The 24,216-nt window shown below is 36.3% G+C and overlaps 6 protein-coding genes across 8 annotated transcripts; 4 read left to right on the top strand and 2 right to left on the bottom strand.

Annotated features, from left to right (window-relative positions):
* The first annotated feature begins 4,399 nt into the window (after positions 1–4,399).
* On the top strand, positions 4,400–5,725 carry LOC103967196 (ethylene-responsive transcription factor RAP2-12). Its single transcript, XM_009380471.3, has 2 exons — positions 4,400–4,693; positions 4,786–5,725. The coding sequence occupies exons 1-2, from the start codon at positions 4,510–4,512 to the stop codon at positions 5,538–5,540; spliced, it is 939 nt and encodes a 312-aa protein (XP_009378746.2). The 5' UTR covers positions 4,400–4,509; the 3' UTR covers positions 5,541–5,725.
* A 2,063-nt stretch (positions 5,726–7,788) lies between these two features.
* Positions 7,789–8,642, bottom strand: LOC125478639 (dirigent protein 6). Its single transcript, XM_048587018.1, has one exon. The coding sequence runs from the start codon at positions 8,469–8,471 to the stop codon at positions 7,881–7,883; it is 591 nt and encodes a 196-aa protein (XP_048442975.1). The 5' UTR covers positions 8,472–8,642; the 3' UTR covers positions 7,789–7,880.
* A 900-nt stretch (positions 8,643–9,542) lies between these two features.
* On the top strand, positions 9,543–11,430 carry LOC125478638 (60S ribosomal protein L19-1-like). The gene is made up of 5 exons (XM_048587017.1): positions 9,543–9,705; positions 10,410–10,532; positions 10,655–10,968; positions 11,053–11,108; positions 11,199–11,430. Exons 1-5 carry the CDS (start codon positions 9,594–9,596, stop codon positions 11,221–11,223), a joined length of 630 nt encoding a protein of 209 aa, XP_048442974.1. The 5' UTR covers positions 9,543–9,593; the 3' UTR covers positions 11,224–11,430.
* A 155-nt stretch (positions 11,431–11,585) lies between these two features.
* On the bottom strand, positions 11,586–14,495 carry LOC125478637 (probable ethylene response sensor 1). 2 transcript variants are annotated; one of them, XM_048587015.1, is made up of 6 exons: positions 14,341–14,495; positions 13,192–14,110; positions 12,681–13,049; positions 12,326–12,592; positions 12,090–12,217; positions 11,586–11,983 (listed from the first exon to the last, which is right to left on the bottom strand). In XM_048587015.1, the coding sequence occupies exons 2-6, from the start codon at positions 14,095–14,097 to the stop codon at positions 11,737–11,739; spliced, it is 1,917 nt and encodes a 638-aa protein (XP_048442972.1). In that variant the 5' UTR covers positions 14,098–14,110; positions 14,341–14,495; the 3' UTR covers positions 11,586–11,736. The 2 variants fall into 2 exon arrangements, with proteins under 2 accessions (XP_048442972.1, XP_048442973.1); XM_048587016.1 differs by having other exon boundaries at positions 14,332–14,482.
* Positions 14,496–17,350: 2,855 nt separating this feature from the next.
* LOC103934153 (uncharacterized protein OsI_027940-like) lies at positions 17,351–19,640 on the top strand. Of its 2 annotated transcripts, none has more exons than XM_009343876.3 (6): positions 17,351–17,485; positions 18,004–18,190; positions 18,295–18,451; positions 18,556–18,599; positions 18,689–18,752; positions 19,197–19,640. In XM_009343876.3, exons 1-6 carry the CDS (start codon positions 17,481–17,483, stop codon positions 19,301–19,303), a joined length of 564 nt encoding a protein of 187 aa, XP_009342151.2. In that variant the 5' UTR covers positions 17,351–17,480; the 3' UTR covers positions 19,304–19,640. The 2 variants fall into 2 exon arrangements, with proteins under 2 accessions (XP_009342151.2, XP_009342150.2); XM_009343875.3 differs by having other exon boundaries at positions 17,352–17,485; positions 18,553–18,599.
* A 1,345-nt stretch (positions 19,641–20,985) lies between these two features.
* LOC125478548 lies at positions 20,986–24,216 on the top strand. Its single transcript, XM_048586806.1, has 5 exons — positions 20,986–21,126; positions 21,495–21,776; positions 23,329–23,386; positions 23,605–23,664; positions 23,749–24,216. The coding sequence occupies exons 1-5, from the start codon at positions 20,986–20,988 to the stop codon at positions 23,844–23,846; spliced, it is 639 nt and encodes a 212-aa protein (XP_048442763.1). The 3' UTR covers positions 23,847–24,216.

Below are 24,216 nucleotides of genomic sequence, written 5' to 3'. Positions count from 1 at the left end.
AAACATAGTGAACTCATAATATTTGAACATTAAAAATTTATCGGTACCTCTTTTCTCTGTTGTGTACTTGTGTTCGAGTGCTTCCCATATTTCCTTTGGAGATTGAATGTGTGCGTACAGATCATATAAGCAGTCAGATAATGTGCCCAAGATATGTCCTCGACATACCAATTCATCTTCTTCACGCTTCTTTCAATCGGCAACTCTTTTGTCCGAGTCTTCGTCACTTGGTTCACGAATAGGCTCCAATTTTAGGTCCAACACATAAATGACATTTAGAAAAGTAAGCATGAAACGCATCTTATCCTTCCATCGAGTGAAGTTTGATCCATCAAATTTGTCTAGCTTGTAAACATCTTGATTGATAATCTTCAAAGCCATGTTATCAAACTTGTTCTCCATGATGAAAATAACACTTTAAGATTGTTAGAGTAAATATAGAAACATAGAGAATAATCCGAATGATGACTTTAAGGTACGACTTAAATCGTTTCCTTAAAGTGTTATTTGGCCCCACTCGAATGAGTTTGCTAAAGGGTTCTTGGCAAGTCACTTCCAAGATACAACAAAGTATGGAATGTTCGATTAGCAAAACCGAATTGTATTCCCTTAGAAATAACTAGAAAGAAATTGAATGAATGTGATGGAGAGAAAAGAGAGTAAGGAATGTAGAAACAAATTTTTGAAAATTGTGTATGAAACATTATGCTATAATAGGTATTTATAGGCATTAAAACACCTGTTCATTGAGTCCTTTCATTTTAGTTGAAGATATACAAACCTTCTTAATAGTGTTGACCCAAAAGACATGTCTTTTATTTGGAATTTTCAGAAAATAAATATTGATTATTTATATCTTTTAATTCTACTCATACAATTTGAGTAAGCATCATGTCTTTTAACCAAAAGTTGTAGTTCAACCAAAAGAGACAAGGTTGAATTAAATCCAACCTTTTGGTACCATCATTTTCGTACACACATTCTGCACAATGTAGCACCAATATATTATGTATATATATTATATAAATATATATATATACATATATAACATATATATATATATATATATTGTAGTATGCCACATGCTGCAATGCGCTGCAATGCTTCACTCGAAGAGAGGCAACGGTTAGGCATATACCCAACTTTTCAACCAACAAATATATGAATATATTCTTGAAATATTCAACATCTCCCAAATGTTATACATGAATTCAAAGCACTTAAATTGTTGCATGAAAATAATAGGTTTTGTGTTGGTTTTTGTAGAAATTCACAAATCCTATTAAAAAAATATCGTGAATATTATTACTATTATCTCGCAATTTTAATGAAAAATGATTATGTTGAGTTTCTAAAAAATATTATCAGTACGACATTAAGAAAAATGTTATAATGCTTAAAAGCGGTCTTACGGTCTTACCATTTATTAAGGCTTTTTATGTTAGCACTCCACAAAATGTTGAATGCACCTCATATTTAAATTTAATATTAAATGACTTATTTACCCTACTATGCAATGTCAATTTTTGACACTTCCCGACCGAAATCAAGGCATGCTGGATCACCTTTGGATGTTGTGTAATTAGTATTCTTCTTCTGGACTGCACTTAGGTTTTCTATACTCTGATACCAAACTGACACATCCCGACTGAAATCAAGGCGTGACGGCCAGCACGCCTTGATTTCGGTCGGGGTGTGTCAATTTTGACCTTATTAGATTAAAAAAAAAAATCTAAATACACCCAAAATCACTTTTAACGTATTATTTATCTTCTTCAACTACCAAAATCCCTCTGACCCTCCATTGTTGAACAAAACCCTAACCAATGAAACTACAAACATATTGATTGAGAAAAATTATTTTTGACGAATGAAACAAGAAATTGATGTTTCGGAAGCTTCACATGAGGTAAGACTTCATATTTTTTATTGTTTTAGTGATTTTGACGACATCGATAATTATTTAATCTTGTTTTTGCTGCGTTATTCAAGCTTCTATGTTCGTATTTATCTTTTAGGGATCACATTACATGAAGAATTAAACACCTAAAATTACCACCAAATATTAAAAACAAACGACATGAGTTTTAATAGTGGAATTGAAAACAACCCACCTATGCTTTAAATCCAAGGCGACATCTTTTGTCAAAATTTCAATCGGCATTTTTTGTCCAAATTAAAAGCTTTATAAGATTTGAGAAATGTGGGGTGTATAGAAAATATGGGACGTATGTAGAAAATGTAAAGTGTATATTGAGAATGTGAGGTGTGAGAGTATTATGGGGAAATATGTGGGGTGTATTAAGATAATTTTTCATTGAAAAAGCATATGTGGGGTGTATTAAGTATGTGGAGTTTATTCAATAATTTGTAGGGTGTTAATATAACAAGCCTTTATTAACTCACATAAGTATACTTTTTTTTTACTAACTATGTAAGTCAAAGGAATAAAAATTAATAAGACATAATAGTGGGTGCCAAAACCTAGCTAGAACATCTTCAAAATGTCCTACATGAATTTAAGAAGCTTAAGGTTACGCTAAAAAGAAAAAGAATATATTTTATATTGAAATTTCCAAAATCAATTAAAACCGTGAGAACATATTAGCTCAAAATTTAAGTGAATAATGTGATCATTGAGTTTTAGCGCAATAATTTTTGGGAATTGTTATTAACACTCCAAAAATCTCATTCTACACTCCAAACTTTTTATATTAGGAAAGAAAAATACACTTGTGAGGAGTGTAGAATGAAATTTTTGTAGTACCAATAACACATTCCTAATTTTTATGGGCATTAACAAAATATTATAAGTCATCTAAAAGCGGTCTTATCATTATGAATCATATAAATATTTTTTATTGAGTACTTAAGCCAAAAATAGAAAAACTAATAAAACATGTTGGCAAGACCCATATCCAACATGAATTTTAAAAAGTCGAAAAACAACCTAAAAGTAAATTTTATGATAACTTTTGTGGATTTTTCCTCAATCTTTCACTTCCCATCAATTACTACACAATTGGGATTATAGTTTTTAGCATATCACTTATATTTGTGCCAACTGGATGCTCGATGCATTATCGACAGTAAACAAACATAAAAAGGCACCCCAAACTAACACGGTTCTCTATTTTGCAAAAGTCAGGACGACATCAAGCAAACATGAAACATAAAATACAATCTACTTGTAGCAAAGTGACAAAAAGATTACATTAAATTAATGTAAATTTGTAATGTCAAATAAGACTCGACGAACACGAAGTGGTGTGGACTAATTCAGATATTGCAATATTGGCAGTCCAAAAGGCAATTTTTACCGTTGAATTCAAACACAAACAACAAACAAACAAAACAGCTTTGAAGTTTTCCCTTATTAGTTGTTAATTGTCACTTAAACAAGCCAAAATGGATGAGATGGATGATGGATGTGGGAGGTCCGGGGTTCAATACACCAAGTTTGTGAGTTTACCTGACTGTAGTTATGGATAGTGTAGAATTTCCCTTAGCCTTTCTGGGCCAGAAAGAGGTGGAAAACAGTGACTTATTACCAGCTGTCCACCTCCAAAACAAATGATGGATTATGCCCACCACTTAGACGTTAGAATATTCATACGATGTGCTTAGCGGTTTCTAAACTGGCTTTACTTGCATCACTCACTCTTTCCTCTAATGTTTAATTATATTATATGCATATAACCACCAACTTATCAACAACTTGAGTTAAAGATACTCCACTTGTTTCAAAGTAGAACATACCCATTCAAACATTTGCTCAACATTTATTATTTTAAAAAAGGTTTCATTAGCCAAAATGATTCATGAGGTTGTCATAACTTCTCACTTTAGTTTCTGAGATTTAAAATCGATATAAACGGTTTTTCAGATTGTCCACCATCAATCATTTGATCTTTCTGATATTGTCTCCCAACTTCACCACGTATTACAAGATGTAGAGTTTAATCATAAAAAGACCTTGAGAATACTAAATGAACTTTCCAAAAAAATGAGACTTTCTACGAACTATCTGTCACCTCATATTTTTAACACAATTGTTATAATATTAACACTAAAATTAATGTTAAATTGTAAGATGATAAAAAATTAATAGAAAATTCCTATTTTAAGTCTCCTTCCGCCGCCAAATAATTAGTCACATTTCAACTTACGAAGGCAGATTTTCACATAAGTAGGCACCATTGCTCTCTCATTAGGGCCAGCTGGACTCAAAAGACAAGGTCCGAGAAGCTTGCCAGCCACGCAAGGCCCAATAAGATTTATGGCAACGAATTTAATAAAGGGTTAGGTGAAATCCAACGAAAGTTCCACAAAAGGTCATGTAATTAATACAAAATAGCAAACAGTGTCCATTTCTCTTCGTACAAAACCCCCCCTCCCCTCCTCCTTTCTCACTCATCCGTTAAACCCTTCTCTTTCTCTCTCTCCTTCCCCCCTCAATTTTCAGTTCATCTCTCAGAGTTAATTCACACAAGTTTTTCGATTTCGAGAATGTGCGGTGGTGCTATAATCGCTAAGTTCATCCCTCGCGACCGTCGCGGTCGTGTCACCGCCTCTGACATATGGCCGGACTCTCCCTTCGCCAAGTTCGATCCCGACACTTTCTTCGACTGCAATCCCACCCCAGTTAATCGCACCGACTCAATTCCGCGTAAATTACCCCAACCCATTTCAGGTACGCTCTTTTTTCATCCGTATGTTGTTTTTCTGCGAGTTAAAAGATGAGAATTTTCGTTCGGTTTGTGACTGGGGATTTTTCACAAACAGGTGATGTGCAAGAAGAGAAGCCAGCTAAGAGGCAGAGGAAGAACCTGTACCGAGGCATCAGGCAGCGCCCGTGGGGCAAATGGGCGGCCGAGATTCGTGATCCCAGAAAAGGGGTTCGAGTTTGGCTTGGTACCTTCAACACCGCTGAGGAGGCGGCCCGAGCTTACGACAGGGAGGCTCGCAAAATCCGCGGCAAAAAAGCCAAGGTCAATTTCCCCAACGAAGACGACCACCTCCCCGCCAAGACGTATCTGAGAAACCCAAATCCTAATCCGTATCAACCCAAAAGCTTTGATTTGGGATTTGGGTATGATCTGAACCAGATTGCGACATTTCCCTCCAATTCCATGTCGATTGAGTTTAACTCCATGGCTAATGTGAACACCGACCCAATTGTTGTTTCCGGGGAAGAAAACTCTGTGTCTGGTTCAGATGGCGCTTTCTCCTCAACGGGCTTTCTGGGTTGCAATCAGATCGGGAGCGGCGGTTGTCACGGCGGAGCTGAGCTGACAGAAGTGGAGGAAACTCAAGAAGGGAAACGCAGCTTGGAGTCGATTGCAAGAATGGAAAAGGACGAAGTGCAGAAGCTTTCCGAGGAGCTAATGGCGTATGAGAGCATGATGAAGTTCTATCAGATTCCGTATCTGGATGGGCAGTCCACGGCGGCTCCTCAGAATCCTCCGCCTCAGGAAAGCGCCCTTGGTGATGATCTCTGGAGCTTCGATGACGACGATGACGTTCCTGCTTCCCTGTGATTAATGTTATCTGCTTTTGTTAGTTTTGTTTTAATTTTGGTGGTTGTAAATTGAGTTGGTCAGGGGAAATTGATGACTTTGATCATTGGTTTCTTCCTGATTAATCTGAATTGTAGGTGTTTTATGTTTAATTAGTTTGTTCTTAATTACCCAAAGACAATTGCAACTCTCTTTAAATTATTCAATTTTGTTTCTAATCATCCTCTTTGATTATGTATAGTCCTAAAACCATCTCCAAAGAGATATCAAATTTTGACAGTTTATGTGGCATTTTGACATCTTTTAAAGTTTTGTTTTCTAACTTACATATCAAATTAAATTATTATTTTATAAAATAAATTATTAAACTAATTAAAATTTAATAAAGAACATTTAAAGTTTAATCAGTAATATGTTCACATTTCTTGATTGAAAATAAGAAATAAGTAGGATAATTGCATCGGTTAACTCAACATTAATTATAATAAATGATTAAACTAATTAATAATTAATAAAAAAACATTTATAACTGCTGTCAAATTTGATATCAACCTTTTTTGCTACCAATACATGTCATCGCCACATAGAATTTGGCACTTCGGTTGAAAAATATTAGTATGGTTTTTTTTTTTATTGTTATAACTGATGTGTATGTTTTAGCATTTCATTTAGGGATGCTCTAAACAATTCTTCCTTCTAATTAAAAAGAAAAAGAACAGAAAAAAAAAGGTCATATAAATTCCAATTTCACCTGAATTTCAAATCAATCGCGACATTCCAACACCATTATTTAAAAAACTTAAAAAACGTCCTGCACGTTGTGTTAAACCGCAAAAATGCTTAGTCATATGAGGAACTTAAAATACATAATACCGCACAATTTGTCGGTGAATCCCATTCCATTCCTCCCCGTTGCGGCGGCGCCGTTGTTTTCAAATTTCCTGTTTCGCTCTCTCAAAAGAATTATTATTATTATTATTAATTAAAACACGATTTATTTCCACTTTAGGAGGCGCGTGGTTTTCCAGTTCCCAGTGCGCGCCCACAGTTGCCGCCTTTTTGCAAACTTGTACGTTCCTTTGTACTACTTGTCTGTTTCTTCTATTGTACTACACTACCAAACACGCGATTGCTGGATGGGCCTGATATTGGATTGGACTCGGTTGGGCTGCCTTCCAGCCCACTACACACCCAAACACCACCCCCGGGCAACTCGACCTCACCCACTCGAGACTGGTCCGACTCGATGTGTCCTTTGATTGGACGATTATGTGGCGCGCTCGTCGGTAAAGTTTTTTTGGTAGCGAACTTCAAACGATTCTTAATCGTTGAAGAGATTGTTCATATCTTTAGTTACTATTTTTGCATAACTATTTTGTCACTAAAAGTTAATCTTATTTGGCAAAAAACATGGATGAAAGAGAGGTGAGAGGAAAAAATAGAGACAACTGATAGGGTTACTAGGCTGTGAAGGGGGAAAAAAAAAAAGAGTCATTTTGGTTCCAGTCTCTAATCAACCTAGTTGTTAGAATGAAGTGTTATTTGTTTAAATAGTTTGATCAAGGTCCCTAGCATCATTTAAGGGATTTAACTCATGCATTTATGTTTGACAAAAAAATAAAATAAAAAAAATTCATGCATTTATGCATTCAATATCCCACAAATTATGAAATTTAAACAAATCCAAATAATACTGTTACAAATATAACAAAAAAAAAAAAAGTACCTGCGTAATTATTAATATAGTGCAAGAAATAAGTATTGTATATTTTAAAACATAAAATGAACACATATAATTAGCATGGGTACGTTCATAAAAAAAAAAAAAAAAAAAATTGGTACAAATTAAATTAAAAATATGGGTACATATTAAAAATCAAAACTATGGGTACAAATTAAACTGCAAATATGGGTACATATTAAAATTTAAATTTATGGGTACAAATTAAAACTAAAAAGAATATTCGCATAAATTAAAAAAAAGGATACAAATTATAAATAGAAATATATGAAGAAAAAAAATACTAAAAAGATTATATTTGAAAATGATTAATAATTTTTCACTTTTAAATTGACATATAATGACTTGTAAATAGTTAAGTTAATATTCAAATCATGACATGAAAAAAAGCCAAGGAACCTGGATCAAAAACGAAAAAGAAATAAGATTTCAATGGATGAGAATGAGAAATAAGAGATGTGAACCTAATTTATCAAAAAACAATATATATTGTTTACTAAATTGCCATAACATTGTTAGATATTTGTCTCTCCCGTCAAGAAATAATTATTATTGTTAATCAATACGTATTACAGAGAAAATATTACAAAAACAAAACCTGTGCTGTGCACATGAGAGTTTCATCCTAAAACTGTCCGAGACTGGTTGGGAAATCTAAGCTGCAACTTTACATGATAAGTGGCATAATCCACCCCATTCCCCGATGGCGGTTGCTGATCATCTTGATCAGTTGTCTGAGCAAAAACGGCAACTCCTCTCGCAAAAGCAAACGACCCCGTTCCCCCCATCACCGTAAGCTCCTCCGTGCCTTGGCGCGAAACATGCTTGGCCTCCACGCTGAGGCTGCCAGAATACTGAGGCGTGTGGAAGGTCAGATAGATTATGTTGAATCCCGAGTTGGCAAAGTGCTCCACGGGGATTATGAATCCCTGCGCTTTCCCCACCACACGGGAAGTGTTCTCGGGTCCCTCGGTGAGCATCCGGTGGAAGATGAACGCTCCTCCGCTGCTGTCCGGTTGCGGTTGTTTTCCAGCGTTATTTGAGCCTGCAATGTTGTTGTTGTTGTTGTGTGGTTGTTGAATGTATAAGGAAAGGTCGAGCCACGGCGGCGACGGCTTCCTTTTGGGTAGTGGCGAGAACAAAGCCAAAAGGATTACTGCCAGTGTCGCCAACAGAACCGCCGTGCAGAAAATGATCCGGGACAGCATCATTCCTCATGCATTTGAAATTTTTGTTGGCTACTTGGGCAGATGAGGTCGGATATGTTGGGTTACGAGGCCGGGTTTAATACTATTGTAGGTATTGTTGTTTAGGCCAACTAATCCACATTGCGAGCTCCTTAACCAACCATAGCAATATCAACACGCAAGGGTTTTATTTTATACAGTCCATGGACATGGATGTCACTTTTATGACTCATAAAAGGATAAGGCAACTCAAAAAAGGAAACGACTTTGTGCACACTTTTTTTCTTCTTCTACACGTAATTATGGGTGTTCGGTGGAGTGTGGTGTAAAAAAATGATAGGGCTCAACCAAACTTAAACAACAATAAGTTTAGGGTTGAACATCTCAAGTTGTCACAAGACTCACAACGAAAAGAGAGATCAAAACCAAATTTGTGTCTCATTGAGGTTTTTTTTTAATTTTTTTAATTTTGGAGATCTTGGTAATTTTATATATGTGTATAAGAGGAGTTTTATTTTAAATGGAATTAATGGGTGTTCAGACACAAAATGTAGTTGTACAAAGAACCTCTCAAATTTTTTTTTTTTTTTTTGAACAAACGATATTATCTAAGGGGGAGAGGGTGGGTTTAACCTTATAATGGGCTTATAATAACGTGGTTCAAATTCGCCTTTGACAAAAATCAAACCTAAGACCTCTCATTCTATTAGATCGTAGTACTAACTACTAAGTGACAGAACCACTCAAATTAAACTAGTAAAAAAAAGGGAGTTTTAACGAAACACTTTCGATATTGTTCAATTTTAACGAAAAATCACATATTTACCTTTCTTGGTACTATTCACTACACATTTATTTGTCATTTTTCATTAAAACTATTTTTTTTGAACTTTTCGTTAGTTTTCCTTAAAAAAAAATTCCGAATTTATTGTTGGGCTGGATCACCCATCTAAAGAGCCCACATAATACAGCGTAGAAGAAAGAGGCCCATGAAATTATAAGGCCCAGTCATATGACGAAACCCTAGGTCGAAACTCTAAAACCGCAAAAGTTGAGCGATATATAAAAACTTGTGTTCCACAAAAGCTCAGCCTCTCTGCCCACAGCAGTTGCCAAAAAAACAAGGAAGGAGGTAAGACGCCGGCGATGGTTTCGCTCAAGCTCCAGAAGAGGCTCGCCTCCAGCGTCCTCAAATGCGGTCGCGGCAAGGTCTGGCTCGACCCCAATGAAGTCAGCGAGATCTCCATGGCCAACTCTCGTACGTTCATCTTCTCCTTTCCCTTAATTTTCTTCCTCTTATTCCTTCCTGTTGATCTGCTTATCCTGCACTGCTTAATCCGTTTGATTATTTTTTAATCCATTTCTTTAATCCCGCGTTAATCCACTGTTTGGCTATCGTGAAAACTTAAACATGTAATTACTGTACGATTTGTGCACGGTTGTTGAAGTTTTGAGATGCCTATTAACTGTTTGGAACTAGGTTTATGTGAAAGATTATATATTTGGTTTAGATTTAATCTACTGTTAGTTTTAAGTACATGAGCTGTGGATAATTGATATCGGGATTTATCCTGAGTGGTACCCTTTATTATCTGCAGATTAGTATTCAGTAATTAACATTGGTTTAATTGTTGTAATCTGGATGTTGTTTTAATTGGTCATTTTGTTGAGATGTTTCCGTGTTGCAACAATGTTGTAGAGCGTAAAGTATTGTTGTGGCGCGTAAAGCATTTTGTAGTCGTAGAGTGTAGAATATGAATGTGATGTTTTTGTGTTGAGATGGTGTATGTTTTACTTGTGTTGTATGTGACTTTTCCCCGTATTTTCTACTTGTGAAGTTTCACCGATGATTTGCAACTGTTTAAGTGGATGTTTGGGTTGACAGTATTGGGAGGCCAATGTTTATTGGCCTTTCTGCCTTTTCGTGGATTGTTTGTTACTGGGTTTGATTCTGAATTGCAGGCCAAAACATAAGGAAGTTGGTCAAGGATGGTTTCATCATCAGGAAGCCGACCAAGATTCACTCTCGCTCTCGTGCACGTCGTATGAAGGAGGCTAAGAGAAAGGGACGTCACTCTGGATATGGTAAGTCGATTTTCTATGTGATTTTGGCTTAGCTGTTTTGGTGATCATACATACAATATGGTTTGAATTTATCCAAATGAGCTAAAAGGCACATTTTAATGAGCGGTTGCTTAAATTTTTAGGTAAGCGCAAGGGTACCAGGGAAGCAAGGCTTCCGACCAAGATCCTTTGGATGAGGAGGATGCGTGTGCTCAGGAGGTTGCTTCGCAAGTACCGTGAGTCGAAGAAGATTGACAAGCACATGTACCATGACATGTACATGAAAGTTAAGGGTAATGTTTTCAAGAATAAGAGAGTGCTGATGGAGAGCATTCACAAGTCAAAGGCTGAGAAGGCCAGAGAGAAGACTCTGTCTGATCAATTTGAGGCTAAGCGGGCAAAGAACAAGGCTAGCAGGGAGAGGAAGCACGCTAGGAGAGAGGAACGCTTGGCTCAGGTATTGTCACCTTAATCTGTTTACTGATTATTCTGTAATTCATTTGAAATTCTCACGTTGCTGATTATCCTAATATGTGTTCAGGGACCTCAAGAGAAAGCACCAGCACCCGCTGCCCCAGCTGCAGCTCAACCGACACAGTTAGTACCCTTACTTGAAACCCTAATATGCTATCTGCTGATCTTGTCTGTGTTGCTTTTTGCTGATTAGGTTCTCTCTTTTACTTGCAGGGTATCCAAGAAATCAAAGAAGTGAGTGCTCTATGAGGAGAACTGATGGATTGATGACTTGTTATGGTCCATTTGCCTTGATTCACTTGGTTAGATTAGTTTTGACGAGCAAGTTTGTTTGTTTGTTTTGTTCTTCAGTACTTTATTTTCTAGCCGAAAGAGATTTCAAAATCGTTGTACTTTGTATGAAGATTAGTTTCTTTTATCTATTGATCGGTTTTTGGTCCCGGAACTACTTATTTTGGCAATCGGATTTTATATGAAATGCTCGTTTAAAAAATTTTACAGTGTTGTCCGATTCATCTTAGTTATGTTTATTATCTGAAGTTGTCCAGGATATCGGTTTCTTTCAACCTAATTACCTGGTTTGCCTCATTCGGATGAGGATTTAACACTAATTAAGCAACAATTGCCATTAACAACGTTCACAATTTTAAACACACAAATTTCTTCCAACCTCAACATCCTAAAACAAAATTCCCAGGTGAGCTAATATCTCTGCCAAGCATCAAACATTGATTAGTGTGTCCACTGTCATTCAAAGACTTCTTTGATAACGTGCATTCGATGAAGTTACTCCGACACAATCCCTAAAGGCGGGTTTGTGTCCGATTACATCTCCGCTTCCATAACTTGCTTGTCCTTTAGGTGGCATCTGGACCTGGTGTGTTGTTGTATCACTATGATTGTCGCATATCCCTAGTTGGACGATGAATGCAACGATACTCCCTCTGTCGATACCCTCGCTTTCAATCCAAATATGACCTCCCATGGTGTTTACAAACCTAATCCAAGTCATTTCAGAACATAAGGTGACCAAGTTGGATGAATAGGCAAGAAAACAAAAGCAGGATGCAAAATGGTGAAAGATCGGAAAGTTTTCAACTATACCGTTTGCAAATGGCAAGTCCAAGTCCTGCACCATTGTTTATTCGATTGGATCCATTTCGAGGCTGAGAAAACTTGGTGAAAAGATGACGAATATCTTCTGGGAGAACACCACAGCCAGAATCCTTAACCTGCAACAACAGGAATGCCATTAGATCACGTTGCTTCACTGTCGAAGTTACTAAGAGATGTCTCGATCTCAGCATACAAAGACAACGATAAAATGCACAATAATTGACCTGAACTCGTAGGTAGAAGTAACCATCAGTTGACACTGGATAAAACTCCGGTGGTTGCCAGTCTCTTGAAGATTCTGATTTCGCAACAGACGCTGTAATTGAAATATAGCCCTGCTTTGTGAACTTCACAGCATTACCAGCAACGTTGAGAATAGTTTGCAACAGCCGATTCTCATCTCCAACGGCATACACAGGTAAGTCTGGGGATAGAATCAAAGTCATAGACAACTTCTTCACAGATGCGACGGGCTGTACCAAATTCATTACCTACAGTTTGGAAACGGTTTGTATGTAAGTTCACGAAAACCAAATTATTCGAAAGTAAACATTCAAGCCCCGAGTCTGGAAAGTTTACCTCTCTGAAAACTCCATGGAGGTTAAATTTTTCAATGTCTAATTCTAGGCTATCATCTTCAAGTCTAGAAAGATCTAAAACGTCGTTAACAAGTGTTTCCAAAAGGTTGCTACTCTTTAGCGCTGTCTCTATCATAAGCCTTTCTTCCGGAGTCAGTTCCGTCTCTAACAGAAGAGAAGACAATGCAACGAATGCATGCATTGGTGTCCTCATTTCATGGTTCATGACAGCAAGGAAATCATTGCGGGCATGGATCGCCATCTCTGCTTCTCTCCAAGCTAAATCTAAAGCATCGTTCTGCTCCGTGAGCTGTTTACGGGCTCGCATAGACTCTTCCAGAATAGCAGCATGTGAAAGAGCAACAGCTACCTGCGCCCAACTACACTTGTTATAACCTTTAAGTACGTGTATAGGAATCATAAGGAACACAAGCGACATATCCGTCGTTAATACATTAGCCCTTCAAATAAGCGTTGTGAAATAGAAAGAAAAAGAGTCAAATAAAACACACCTGATCTGCCACAACATCAACCAGCTCCAGTTCATGTTCTCGCCACGTTCTGGTGCCATCCGTGGGTAGAATCAAAACCATAATTGCGTAGCTTTTGGCAGAGACATCCGGCCAGTCATTGATTTGAAAATTTGAAAGATTTAAAAGGGGCACCCGCAGAGCAACGACCTCAGGTGGCACATATCTTCCCACATGTGGTCTGATTCTTGCCAGTGGGCAGGTATATGGTATACGAATCGCTTGAGAACTATTGAAGACTTCGTTCACTTCAGGAAGGTCTATTGACACAGAGGACCCAGCTTGTATATGGTAGTTCAGAGTGTGAGAAAGCTCTAGGTTCATACCAGTTCTGGACGGCATCCATAACGCGCATTCCTGGAGGCCTAAAGTTCTACCCAACTCAACAAGGGTAGTTTTCAAGATAGTGTGCCGATCCAACGTGCTTCGAATTTCATGAGTCAGCATCCTAACATGCCTTCCTGTTTCTTCCTGAGTGAGCATAAGCCCCATCTCCTTGTCAAGCTCTTCAGCTCTGCTCTTCAGCGACAGCTCCCGTTTCTTGACGCTTAGTAAATCCGGGATAATGTGAACGAGCATTAGAGCGGTAGCACACGATACAACGGCACACGAAACCTTGGCAACAGTCATGACTATGGCAACAGTTTTGGTGTGCATAGAGAAAGTCCATACATTTATGAAATGGGTTGCTCCACAAAGAACAATGAAAGTACCGAACTGCACAAGCACCCATCTGTAAGGAAAGAAAGCGGATTTCTGCACAAAATATACGAGCTCCAAGGGAATGGAGAAATAGGCAAGGGCAATGAACACATCAGAGATGTACTGATATTTCACCAGCAGCTCATCTGGGGGCCATTGCGCCTCTATGCAATCACAGGACTCCATTTTTTCAACGAATCTGTGAAAAAATCATAAGGAAACGATCAAAAAACAGAAAGAAAAAAAGATCGAAGCTTTGGAACCAATGATCCAACTATTTTTCTAAAAAAATGATCCGGAAAAAACCTTCTGGTATTGGATTAATGAGATTTTTCAGAGGCTAATCATAAAAATTATCTCTAATCAAATGCTAAACAAAAGATTAAGGATAATTATAAATGAGTTAATTGTTAATATTACTTAGCAGGCTTGAGGCTTGAGGGGAGAGACGAAGTGAGGGTGGGAGATCAAATGGGGAGCTCTGAAGGAGTGATCTGAGTCGTCCATTTTCGCAGGAACTGAGCTTCTGAAGGTGAGAAGCATTTTTTCATGGTGGATGAAGAAGGAGTGCAAAATGGAGTGAAGTGCAGGGGGAAAGAAAAAGACTCGGACGGGGAAGAGAGCCAAGGAGAAGACCCATGTAGAATTTGGGCCCGGATCCCATTTCCCTTCCATCCCCTCTTATTTATGTAGTTATGGTTAAGTCACGTTAATATTTTATATATATATTTTTTTTATAGAAATAATAAGATAAAAAGCAATAAAAACATAAAATGTTGACGTGACTTAACCGTGACAACATAAATAGGAAGGGTTGTGAAGGATATGGGATGGGGAGAGCAGACAATCCAGGTCTGTAGAATTTGTATGTTCTTTGTTTCCTTTTTCTAAATAAAATTCGAGTAATGAGAACAAATATTATAAATATATTTGTGCGTTGTCCCACCAAGCTTTGAGTTCTGTTGGCAATAATCTTCATTAGTGCTGATATGTAAATTCTTACGTAAATTCATAACGTATATAGTAACAATTGATAATTAGGTGTCACCCGTAAATCCTTCCGGCTCAAGATTATGGGGGTATATGCTTTGACCCTAGTAGTGAGAGTAACATATCTCTTCCTAAACTTCTCAAAACCAAACCCCCCAAATATTTAGTGTACCGAGAACACGATTGGGTACAACAAATTTCATTTTGCAAGTCGTTGAATACTTAAAAAAAAAAAAATTATAACTACTTGTATAATGAAACTTAGTGTTATAGGTTATGTTCTTGGTACATTTATTGAGGACGGATGTGGTATAAGACAACTCTTTCATAAGATATGACCAAAGTAGAGTCAAGATGGACATTCCATTTTAAAAAGCCACCTTTTGAATGGATAAATTAAAAAACATAAAGTAAATGTTTATTTGTTCCTCAAAGACAAGTAGATGATAGATTTGGTAAATGGGGTAGGTCAATGTCGGGACCGGATTTCTTCCATCAAAGGTCCAGGATCAAATGATCCGGACCGTTAAAATTTGATCCAACGACTACAAACCGAAGGTCTCTTTAAAAATTATAATAATTGTAACCGTTGGATCAAATTTCATGGTAAAGGAAGAAGACTCGGAGGACGAAGTGAGGGTGAGAGATCAATTGGGGAGCTCTGAAGGAGTGATCTGAGTCGTCCATTTTCGCAAGAGCTGAGCTTTTGAAAGAGAAGAATTTTTTCATGGTGGAGGAAGAAGTGCAAAATGGAGTAAAGAGATTAGTAAAGTGAAGGGAGAAAGAAAAAGATTTGGAGGGGGAAGAGAGCCAAAAAGCGTCACGGACAAACCAAACAAACAACGCCCACGCACGAATGAATTTTCTAAATGAAATTCGAGTAATGAGAACAAATATTATAAATATATTTGTGCATCGTCCCACTAAGCTTCGAGTTCTGTTGGTAGTAGTCTTCGTTAATGTTGATCTGTAAATTCTTACGTAAATTCATAACGTAACGGTAACAACTGATAATTAGGTGTCATGCATAAATCCTTCTGGCTAAAGTATGCTTTGGCGTTAGTAGTGAGAGTAATAAATCTCTTCCTAAACTTCTCAAAACCAAACCAAACCCCACCCCCCCCCCCCCAAAAAAAAAAAAAAAAATTAGTGTACTGAGAACACAACTGAGCACAACAAATTTCATTTTGCAAGTGGTTTAATACTTAAAAAAAAAAAAAAAAAAAAAATTCTAACTACTTGTATAATAAAACTTAGTGTTATAGGTTGTGTTATTGGTACACTCATTGAGTACGAGCATAATATAAGACAACTCTTTTATAAGATAAGATCAACTTAGAGTAAAGTGAGAAAAAGATGGACATTCCATTTTAAAAAGCCACCTTTTGAATGGATAAATTAAAAATTATAAAGATAAATGCTTATTAGTTCCTCAAAGACAAGAAGATGATAGATTTGGTAAATGGGGCAGGTCAATGTCAATGTCCATGTCCATGTCCATGTCCATGTCCATGTCCTCTTTTTTTTCTTTAATATAAAATTGGGAGAATTGAAGGTGCATTGTATTTCTCTTTTTTTTTCTTTAATATAAAATTGGGAGAATTGAAGGTGCATTGTATTTGACTGACCTATAGTCCTCTTATTTTGGGAGAGTTGAACATTAGAGTGTGGAACAAATAAGATTACAAAATAATAAGAATATTATTAAACAAACGAGAATGTCGAAACCGCTACAAAACCTTAAGAGGTTAAATCGTGACTAATTTATTGTTTAATGAATCTAACAAAACCTAATTCTAACGGGCTGAGCCCAAATCCTAAATCTATTATTTTCCAACAGAGAGAAGGTGCGTTGTATTTGGAAGACAGTTGAGAAGTGAGTCCATCTCCTTCAACAAGAGGACTTACATGCAAGGTTTTAAACTGTGCTAGGCGTTAGTTGGACAACGATCAGGGGCTTAGCATCTTGGTATCTAGGTGGGAACTTAGGTGATTTTTTTAAATTTTAATTAAATTTATTATATAACATATGAATAAGTGTCTACTTATATTGAAAATACGGGAACAATCATATAATGAGTGTTCATCCAAGTATTAAACAAGTCTCGCTTACAACTTATTAAAAAACTAAAATGCAAAATAAAAGTTATCTATTTTCTGTCTAAATAAGAGGCGCAACCTAGGCGGACTAGGTTAGATGTATTTTCTTAATTTTTAAATACCTAAAGATTAATTGAGATAGTGATTAGCCGTCTAACGACTAACACCACATGAAGATAGAGGGTGGCCGAGTATCTCTGACATTTCTCTAACATAAGCTTGTATGAAAATATTAAGAACCACATAGTGGGCCTCTGCAAATGAGTTAATGGGCCACTTCATTCAACTGGACTGATTTTACAGAGTTTGGGCCTCGTTCGAGAAGCCCAGAAAGCGTACAAGTCTAGAAGCATCGCGTAATCTCTCTTACTCTTTAAACTCTCTTGTAACTCACGTTCTTCTCTGCTCTCTGCTCTGTTCCCAGCTTCTAGGGTTTTACTCTCTCTCTCTCTCTCTGTCTCCCCCTTTTCTACAAAAACATGAGGTAAAATTCTCTTCCTTCTCTTCAAATTTATTCAATTCTTCTGCTTTCGGCCTCTGATTTCATCGTCTTTGCATTCCTGCCATTGTGTTCGTCGATATGCAATTTTTGTATATTTTTTTTATTCCGATTGCTCTCTGTAGACATGTAAACTCAGTAATTTATACTTTTAATTTAATTTAATCCATGTTTTGCTGTTTAATATGGTTCAAGAAATGGAAAATATTATATTGGAATCTTTTGCTTTATTGGGTATTTTTTTTAATTTTATTTTTTGGATTGAAGCCTTTGATTAAATATTAATCCCTGTTTTGGTAATGTATTATTCACCAATTTAAGGATATTTATTTGTCCTTTTGATTTTTTTTCCTTACCGCTCTGTTGATATTTGGTTCTGGAATTTATACAAAACAGTAAGAATTCACTGAGAATTTTACTTTAGTTTTTGTTTGGGTGATATTCGATCGAATGATGCATATTTGAGGCAAGTTTTTTCGCTAATTGATGGTTGGTTTTCGCAGTCGTCATCCGGAGGTGAAGTGGGCGCAAAGGGTGGATAAGGTTTTCCTTACCGTGCTTTTGCCTGATGCAAAGGACGCCAAGGTTAAGCTTGAACCCGATGGAACGTTCAGCTTCTCGGCTAGTGCTGGTGCGGAGAATCACCAGTATGAACTCAAACTGGATCTCTTTGATAAGGTTAATGTGGAGGTGAGAATTTGGTTGTGCAATCACAGATGCTCTTGTATTATTCAGAGATGATAGTGCTTATGCGGGTTCTTATTTCGTTGTGTGATTATTCCGCTTTGTTATAGGAAAGCAAAATAAATGTTGGCGTGAGGAGTATCTTCTGTATTGTGGAGAAGGCGGAGCCAGAATGGTGGCCTAAGCTGTTGCGTGGAGATGGAAAGACACCGCATTATGTCAAAGTAGATTGGGACAAATGGGTGGATGAGGACGATGATACTGCCGGTATGCAATTCCCGTATTCTGTTCCATTTCCTCAGACTGTTTCATTTGACGAAAATGTGTTTGTTGTACATTATTATTAAAATACCACTTCTTGTTTTCAGCAGGATCAGGTCCCGGTGACATGGATTTGGGAGGGATGGATTTCTCGGTTAGTAAATATTAATTCTTGGTGTTTTCCCTTACCTGAACTGTTTTGATGTTTCTATTTGTTGTTCTGACGCTAATTGTACTATGCAGAAATTCGGTGGCATGGGAGGTGATGATATGGGAGGAATGGGTGACTTTGATGATAGTGATGAAGGTAAGAAGACTATTAGCGCTTAATCTTTAGTGGCAAGCATAAACATCTTACTAGGAAGTCTAGGTCTAGAATTCAAAACACCGCGATATAGGCTTAAAGGTTCCACAATGTTTGATGAGCGTGAAAAAACGAATGGGTATTGGAGATGACTCTACTCAGACAGTCTTAGGTTTCGGGTTCAAAGGAGTTAAGGTGGGTTTTTTGATGCGGACCATCCCATTGGGAAAATGTTCATGCCTTCTAATCTTAGGGTTGAAGTTCGTTTTATAAATATTTCTGCCTTGAATAAGCTCTTGCTTTGGATTTTTTGCCTGCTTATCGCTGCACGTAAAATTACTTTAATCTGTTCATTTGTTGGATGAAAAATAACACAAAGATTGCTAAAGCAATAGTTGTGTGTTCCGTCTTGGTTACCAGTAATGTTCCCTCGTCCTTTTATTGTAGATCCAGATCTATCAAAGGCAGAAGATGAGGCCGCCGAAGAGCAGGATGATGTTAAGGCCGGAGTTGATACTTCGGAAGAGAAAAAGGAAGCTACTACGAGCGCATAATTTCGCGCTACTAGTCTTGACGGGGTCAGCCAAGCTTGCGTGGTTATGGAGTTTCGTGTTTTCCTTTTCACCTTAAGTTACTACGGGTGTGTTTTTATCTAACCGTGTTTCGTCCATCGTTTTAGTTAGCAAAATGATGAGTTCTTGTGTGTTTAGAGAAGTGGCAGTACGGGGGATGTTGTACTTTTAGTTATTTGTTTGATGGATTTGAATTTTAAGTCCTTTGTTTGATGGATATTTGTTTTGTTTACCTTCTTATGGGTAAACCCTCTTTTACACAATTTGAGTTAACTCTTTTTATTGATGAATCCTCAAGGGAGGTACATTTTAGGAGCCATGTTCAACTTATCAAACATTCTTCTCTATTTCTAGCACATGAATTTAATAAATCAAACGAACACAATGATAAGAACAATAACAATCGAGTCTTATTAAGTGGTGTTCGTTGTATGAATTTCAAAATGTTATTTTACTCGGTTTTGTATTAAAGTATTTCATTAGCTTCAAACATTATATATATTATTTTAGTTTCTTTCAAAGTCTTCAATGATCTGTAAGTTAGCGGTTTACGTGTTTAAATCATTAAGTGGAATGAAAAACACAGAAATTTATAAAACGATTTAGGGGTCGTGAGTACACTCACAACTCTTCTATGTTCGGCATTAAAAATATGTTACTTGATAGCGGTGTTAAATTTTCACTGACTCGTAAGTATTTTTTAAAATTTAGTAAACTTACCACTGAGGCCTAAAAAGTGTGATAACGAAATTCCGCAGGTTAGTGGCTACATTTTTCAAACGCTGAATTCTACAAATCAATTATAACTTGTGAGTGTTACTATATTTTTTTTAACAGGATCATAGGAAATCATAAATCGTGTTCATTTATTGTATATCATGAGATTAATTTTTATCAGGTATTGTTTGTATTTAATTTTAGATAAAAATATTTAAAATAATTTATGATCGCACGATGTACGATAAACGGATATGATTCACGGAATTTACAGAATCTTTCAAGAAGATTCGGATTCGTCAAACGCTTTTGGAGCAGTTCCAGCGTGGGAACCCCTCCCCAGGCAATACACCATGCTATCCATTCAATGAACAGTAACTGTCCTTAATGAACAGTAATCGCTTTTTACATCTTCACCGTTGCACTTCAATAACTCTAGTAATAGGCAATAAAATATTAGTATATTATTTTATTTATAAAATAATACAAAATAATTTTATTTGTAATTTCGGATAAGATTTTTAATCGTTCTTATTGCGTCACGTGTCATTATTCGAAAAGTTATAAAATAATACAAAAAATTTTTATTTGTAATTTCGGATAAGATTTTTAATCGTTCTCGTTTTGGAAAAGACAATTATTGGTGATGGATTTCTGATAAGATTTTTAATCGTACTCGTTGTCATTATCCAAAAATACAATTATTGATGATGGATTTCCAATAAGATTATTAACAAATCACGTTGCGTCACGTGTTATAATCTGTTTACAATCTTTGAGGATAGATTTACATAAGATTTTTAACGAATGACGGCATGACACGTGACATTATCTACAACCTAATCCTTTCTGAATCCTCCATATAATCCACCATCCATCCTCACAAATCTAACACTAATTTTCTCAAGATCTCTATCATTATTCATAGTTTCTACTTCATTTTTACAATGTCTTCTTCTTCAAGGATGTTGTGGGAAATCAATCTGCAAGAGGAAAAATTGTTTAACCAATCAGAAGGAATGCTCAATCTCCAGGTAGCCCAAAATGAGATGGAAGAGGATGAGGAACGTAGAAGGAAAGATGACGAAGTAAGAATGGCAAGAGCCTCACATTCCTATCAAGTCATCCAAGTTGTGGGTCGGATCTGTAGGTCCAGCTATTCCGGAAACCTTGATAGAAGCAGACAATGACGAGGTACGGGACTCTTGAACGAGTATTTTGTCCGTAATAGCATTCCTGATACGTATTTAGTGGTTGACTTAAAGTAGACTTGGCTGACCCCTACCGTGGTCCGTAGCGGAACTAAAACCCTAAACCCCAAATTCTATATATTCTAAAGCTCAGCGGATTGACACTGTTCATTAACAGTGCCAATCCGGTTTTGCCCCTGATCTAACGCACGGTTTTCAGCCCTTTAAAAGATGCTACATGAATTGGCGATTTTGCCCCTTGGTAGAGTGAGTCTACATATGGGAAGGTGCTCGAACCCTCTCTCATTTTCTTCCGTTTCTTTTCCCTTTCGCCTGCTCCCTATTTCTCTCTGCTTTTCTCCATGTTCGATCTTCGTGTTTCCTTGCTTAACTCTCTTCGATTTTCTTCCGTCGCTTTTTCCTTTCTCTTCCTCTCTGTTTCCGTGCTTTTCTCCCTACGTCAATCCTTCGTGTTTCCCTGCTTCTCTCTCTGCGTCGATCGTGTGTCGTATGAAGAGTTTCTTTTCCGGGTGATTGCACTGTTTCAGGTGGTTTCTCTGCTTATATGTTTTTTGTCTTTTCTTTGATTGGGAAGAAATTTGCAGATCGATCGCTGTAAAATTAAAGTCTTTGCCTTTTGCACTGATTGTTTCCTTTCTTTCTTTTTTTTTTTTTTGATGTTTTCAGTGTGGCTGTTTGATCTGATTGGGGTTTTTTTGTTTCAGGAAAATTGGTGTGCGAATTTTAGGGTTTTTGTGTACAACCTTGCAAACCCCTTCTGATTAAGGTCTCTGAGTTTTTTCTTCAAAACTTTTCTTCTTTTTTTTCGATGATTTGTGTGTGGCTGTTCCATCTAATTCGAATTTTCGTTTTAGGAAATCTTGGTCTTCGAGATTTAGGGTTTTCGTCTAGATCGATTGCTCGATCGATGTAAAATTAAAGTCCACAGTTTTTTTTTTTTTTTTTTTTTCTCTAAAACTCTGTTTTACTGTATTGTTTCTGTTGCATTGGTGGTGTTTGCTTGGTTTTGTTCTCTGGTCTCATAAATTGAATAGTTTTTTTTTTAGTGGTTTCGTGCTATCTTGGACTCCAAGTGGAAAGCCCAGGGAGCAGAAAATGGACAATCACAATTATTATTGGTTTTTATATTTATTTTAAACTCATTTTAATTAATTAATTTTTTGACCAATTAATTTGAAATATGTGGTGAAATGATCATATATAATTAAGTTTATTAGTTTGCTAATTTTTTTTTTTTTTGGGTGTGTTTTAGTAGGTGGATCGGATTTGAAGTATTTTTTAGGGTGGGTAAAAAGGTTGAGCGGAGTTGGGAAAATTCCTAAGGTAAAGTTCTTATGCCCTTCTCTGTCTTTTAAAACGAAACCTTTAGGCACACAACTTCGTTTTTCCAAGTTTTTTTTTTTTTTTTTTGTGCTGCTGTTAAGAGTCGATTAGTTTTTAGGCACACAAGTGATCATATGGATTAGAATTTGACGAAATTACACTGATTCAGATGATATTGATCAAAAGAATGAGTTAGAAACTGAAAATTACAATAGTTACAGAGGTTTTTGGAATCAATTTTTTTGTTTTTTTTTACAGTTAAATCTGTTGATTAGTTGATGTGGAAAGAGTTTTTGGTTGATTACTTATGTGCATAATACCTATTAGTCTTTTTTCCTACGTAGCTACAAACTTATCAATTTGATATCACTATTCATTAACAGTGAATGCATTGCAAGAAATAAATGACAACTATTTGTTTAATCCTTGGTATAATATATTCCGCCATAACATGTTAACAATTGTTTTAAACCAACATGATCTTACCCCATTTCCAAACCAAATTAAAAAGTACGGATCAACTCACATGTTAAAAAAATTATAAATTTAAAGAACTAAATTTAACAACCATTGCCTGTTTAGTTTAACACAGATTTCCTCTGTTTGATTGCCAAAAAAATGCTCAGAAATAAAACAACTTAATTTCCGTGCTATTGTTGTGATGGATGTTTATTTTAACTAGCTTTTAAGTTTTTAACTTATGAATTTAAGATCTTCAATTTTAATATTTAAACATTAATGTTTTTTTTAGTGCAGTGGTTAAAGAAGAGTAGAAGAAACGTTCTGTTTATTCCTCCAGAAAAGATTAAGAAAGGTGAGTTGATCATAGGATTTAAATTTTAACGATTCAACTTTAAATGCTAGCATATGATGGTACATTGAAGATGGTATTTCAACTTTGAGTTTTAACTCTTTACTGTTATTTTTTTTATTTGGTCTTTGGCATGCCATCATACATAATAACATAACTTAGCATTTACCAAAAGATTTAAACATGTAAACTAACTTAGCATTTACATTTTTCTTTTATAGTTGGTGGTCACAAATCAACTGACTCAACTTTATATCAACATTGGAGCATGCCTTACAAGTGTAAATCAACTTTTTTATTCTATTTTATAGAATGAATTAAGTTCTGAAGTTTATATATTCTGAAACCGTGTTCGTCACTGGAAGTTACGCAGCTATGCAGAGGGTTACGTAGTGGAACTTGGATTTCAAAGATCACAGTGAACAGGGTGATAGGTGTATTTCCTCATTTTTTACCATTTTAGAACTTATATTAGTGATAAATTAATTCGAATCATGTGGCATGAACTTAAAGCTCTGTTTGGGAAAGTGGGCTCTTTACCCCAAAGATGCTTGCTTTTGGTAATATTTGGAATTGTGCTTCTAAGCTGTTTTTCAAGCTTTTGGCCATACAAAATGGAGCTAAGTCGAACAGCTCTTCAGTTGCATTGTAGTTGCTTTCCTAAATTGATTGTTCATTTGTTGAAAAAATTTTAAGGGCGAAAATTATGTTTCAAATTGGATTTAGATATGAGTATTACACATTCAAGGTGTTGAATTCATCTTTGTTTTGGTGTTTGTGGTTTTGAATGTGATTTAGTGCAGTATAGCTTTAACTTAAATGTGGTTCTGTAT

This window comes from the organism of the source record quoted next, unplaced genomic scaffold, assembly GCF_019419815.1.
Source record: "Pyrus x bretschneideri cultivar Hongxiangsu unplaced genomic scaffold, Pyrus_bretschneideri_v1 Contig25, whole genome shotgun sequence".
NCBI lineage: Eukaryota > Viridiplantae > Streptophyta > Magnoliopsida > Rosales > Rosaceae > Pyrus > Pyrus x bretschneideri.
The sequence above is the reverse complement of the archived record's forward strand: the minus strand, read 5'-3'. Positions and strand labels throughout refer to the sequence as shown.

Excerpts from the sequence above, each read along its gene's own strand:
- LOC125478548 (XM_048586806.1), top strand. The coding sequence starts at position 20,986 with ATGTCTTCTTCTTCAAGGATGTTGTGGGAAATCAATCTGCAAGAGGAA. Across the intron at positions 21,127-21,494 it reads GTAGAAGGAAAGATGACGAA|AGTGAGTCTACATATGGGAA; the intron begins GTAAGAATGGCA and ends GCCCCTTGGTAG. Across the intron at positions 23,665-23,748 it reads TTGGAGCATGCCTTACAAGT|TTACGCAGCTATGCAGAGGG; the intron begins GTAAATCAACTT and ends CGTCACTGGAAG.
- LOC125478637 (XM_048587015.1), bottom strand. The coding sequence starts at position 14,097 with ATGGAGTCCTGTGATTGCATAGAGGCGCAATGGCCCCCAGATGAGCTG. Across the intron at positions 12,593-12,680 it reads TCCATGGAGTTTTCAGAGAG|GTAATGAATTTGGTACAGCC; the intron begins GTAAACTTTCCA and ends TCCAAACTGTAG. Across the intron at positions 11,984-12,089 it reads GGACTTGCCATTTGCAAACG|GTTTGTAAACACCATGGGAG; the intron begins GTATAGTTGAAA and ends GACTTGGATTAG.
- LOC125478638 (XM_048587017.1), top strand. The coding sequence starts at position 9,594 with ATGGTTTCGCTCAAGCTCCAGAAGAGGCTCGCCTCCAGCGTCCTCAAA. Across the intron at positions 9,706-10,409 it reads GATCTCCATGGCCAACTCTC|GCCAAAACATAAGGAAGTTG; the intron begins GTACGTTCATCT and ends TCTGAATTGCAG. Across the intron at positions 10,533-10,654 it reads GGGACGTCACTCTGGATATG|GTAAGCGCAAGGGTACCAGG; the intron begins GTAAGTCGATTT and ends TTAAATTTTTAG.
- LOC125478639 (XM_048587018.1), bottom strand. The coding sequence starts at position 8,471 with ATGATGCTGTCCCGGATCATTTTCTGCACGGCGGTTCTGTTGGCGACA.
- LOC103934153 (XM_009343875.3), top strand. Across the intron at positions 18,452-18,552 it reads TGAGGACGATGATACTGCCG|CAGGATCAGGTCCCGGTGAC; the intron begins GTATGCAATTCC and ends TCTTGTTTTCAG. Across the intron at positions 18,600-18,688 it reads TGGGAGGGATGGATTTCTCG|AAATTCGGTGGCATGGGAGG; the intron begins GTTAGTAAATAT and ends TGTACTATGCAG.
- LOC103967196 (XM_009380471.3), top strand. The coding sequence starts at position 4,510 with ATGTGCGGTGGTGCTATAATCGCTAAGTTCATCCCTCGCGACCGTCGC. Across the intron at positions 4,694-4,785 it reads ATTACCCCAACCCATTTCAG|GTGATGTGCAAGAAGAGAAG; the intron begins GTACGCTCTTTT and ends TTTCACAAACAG.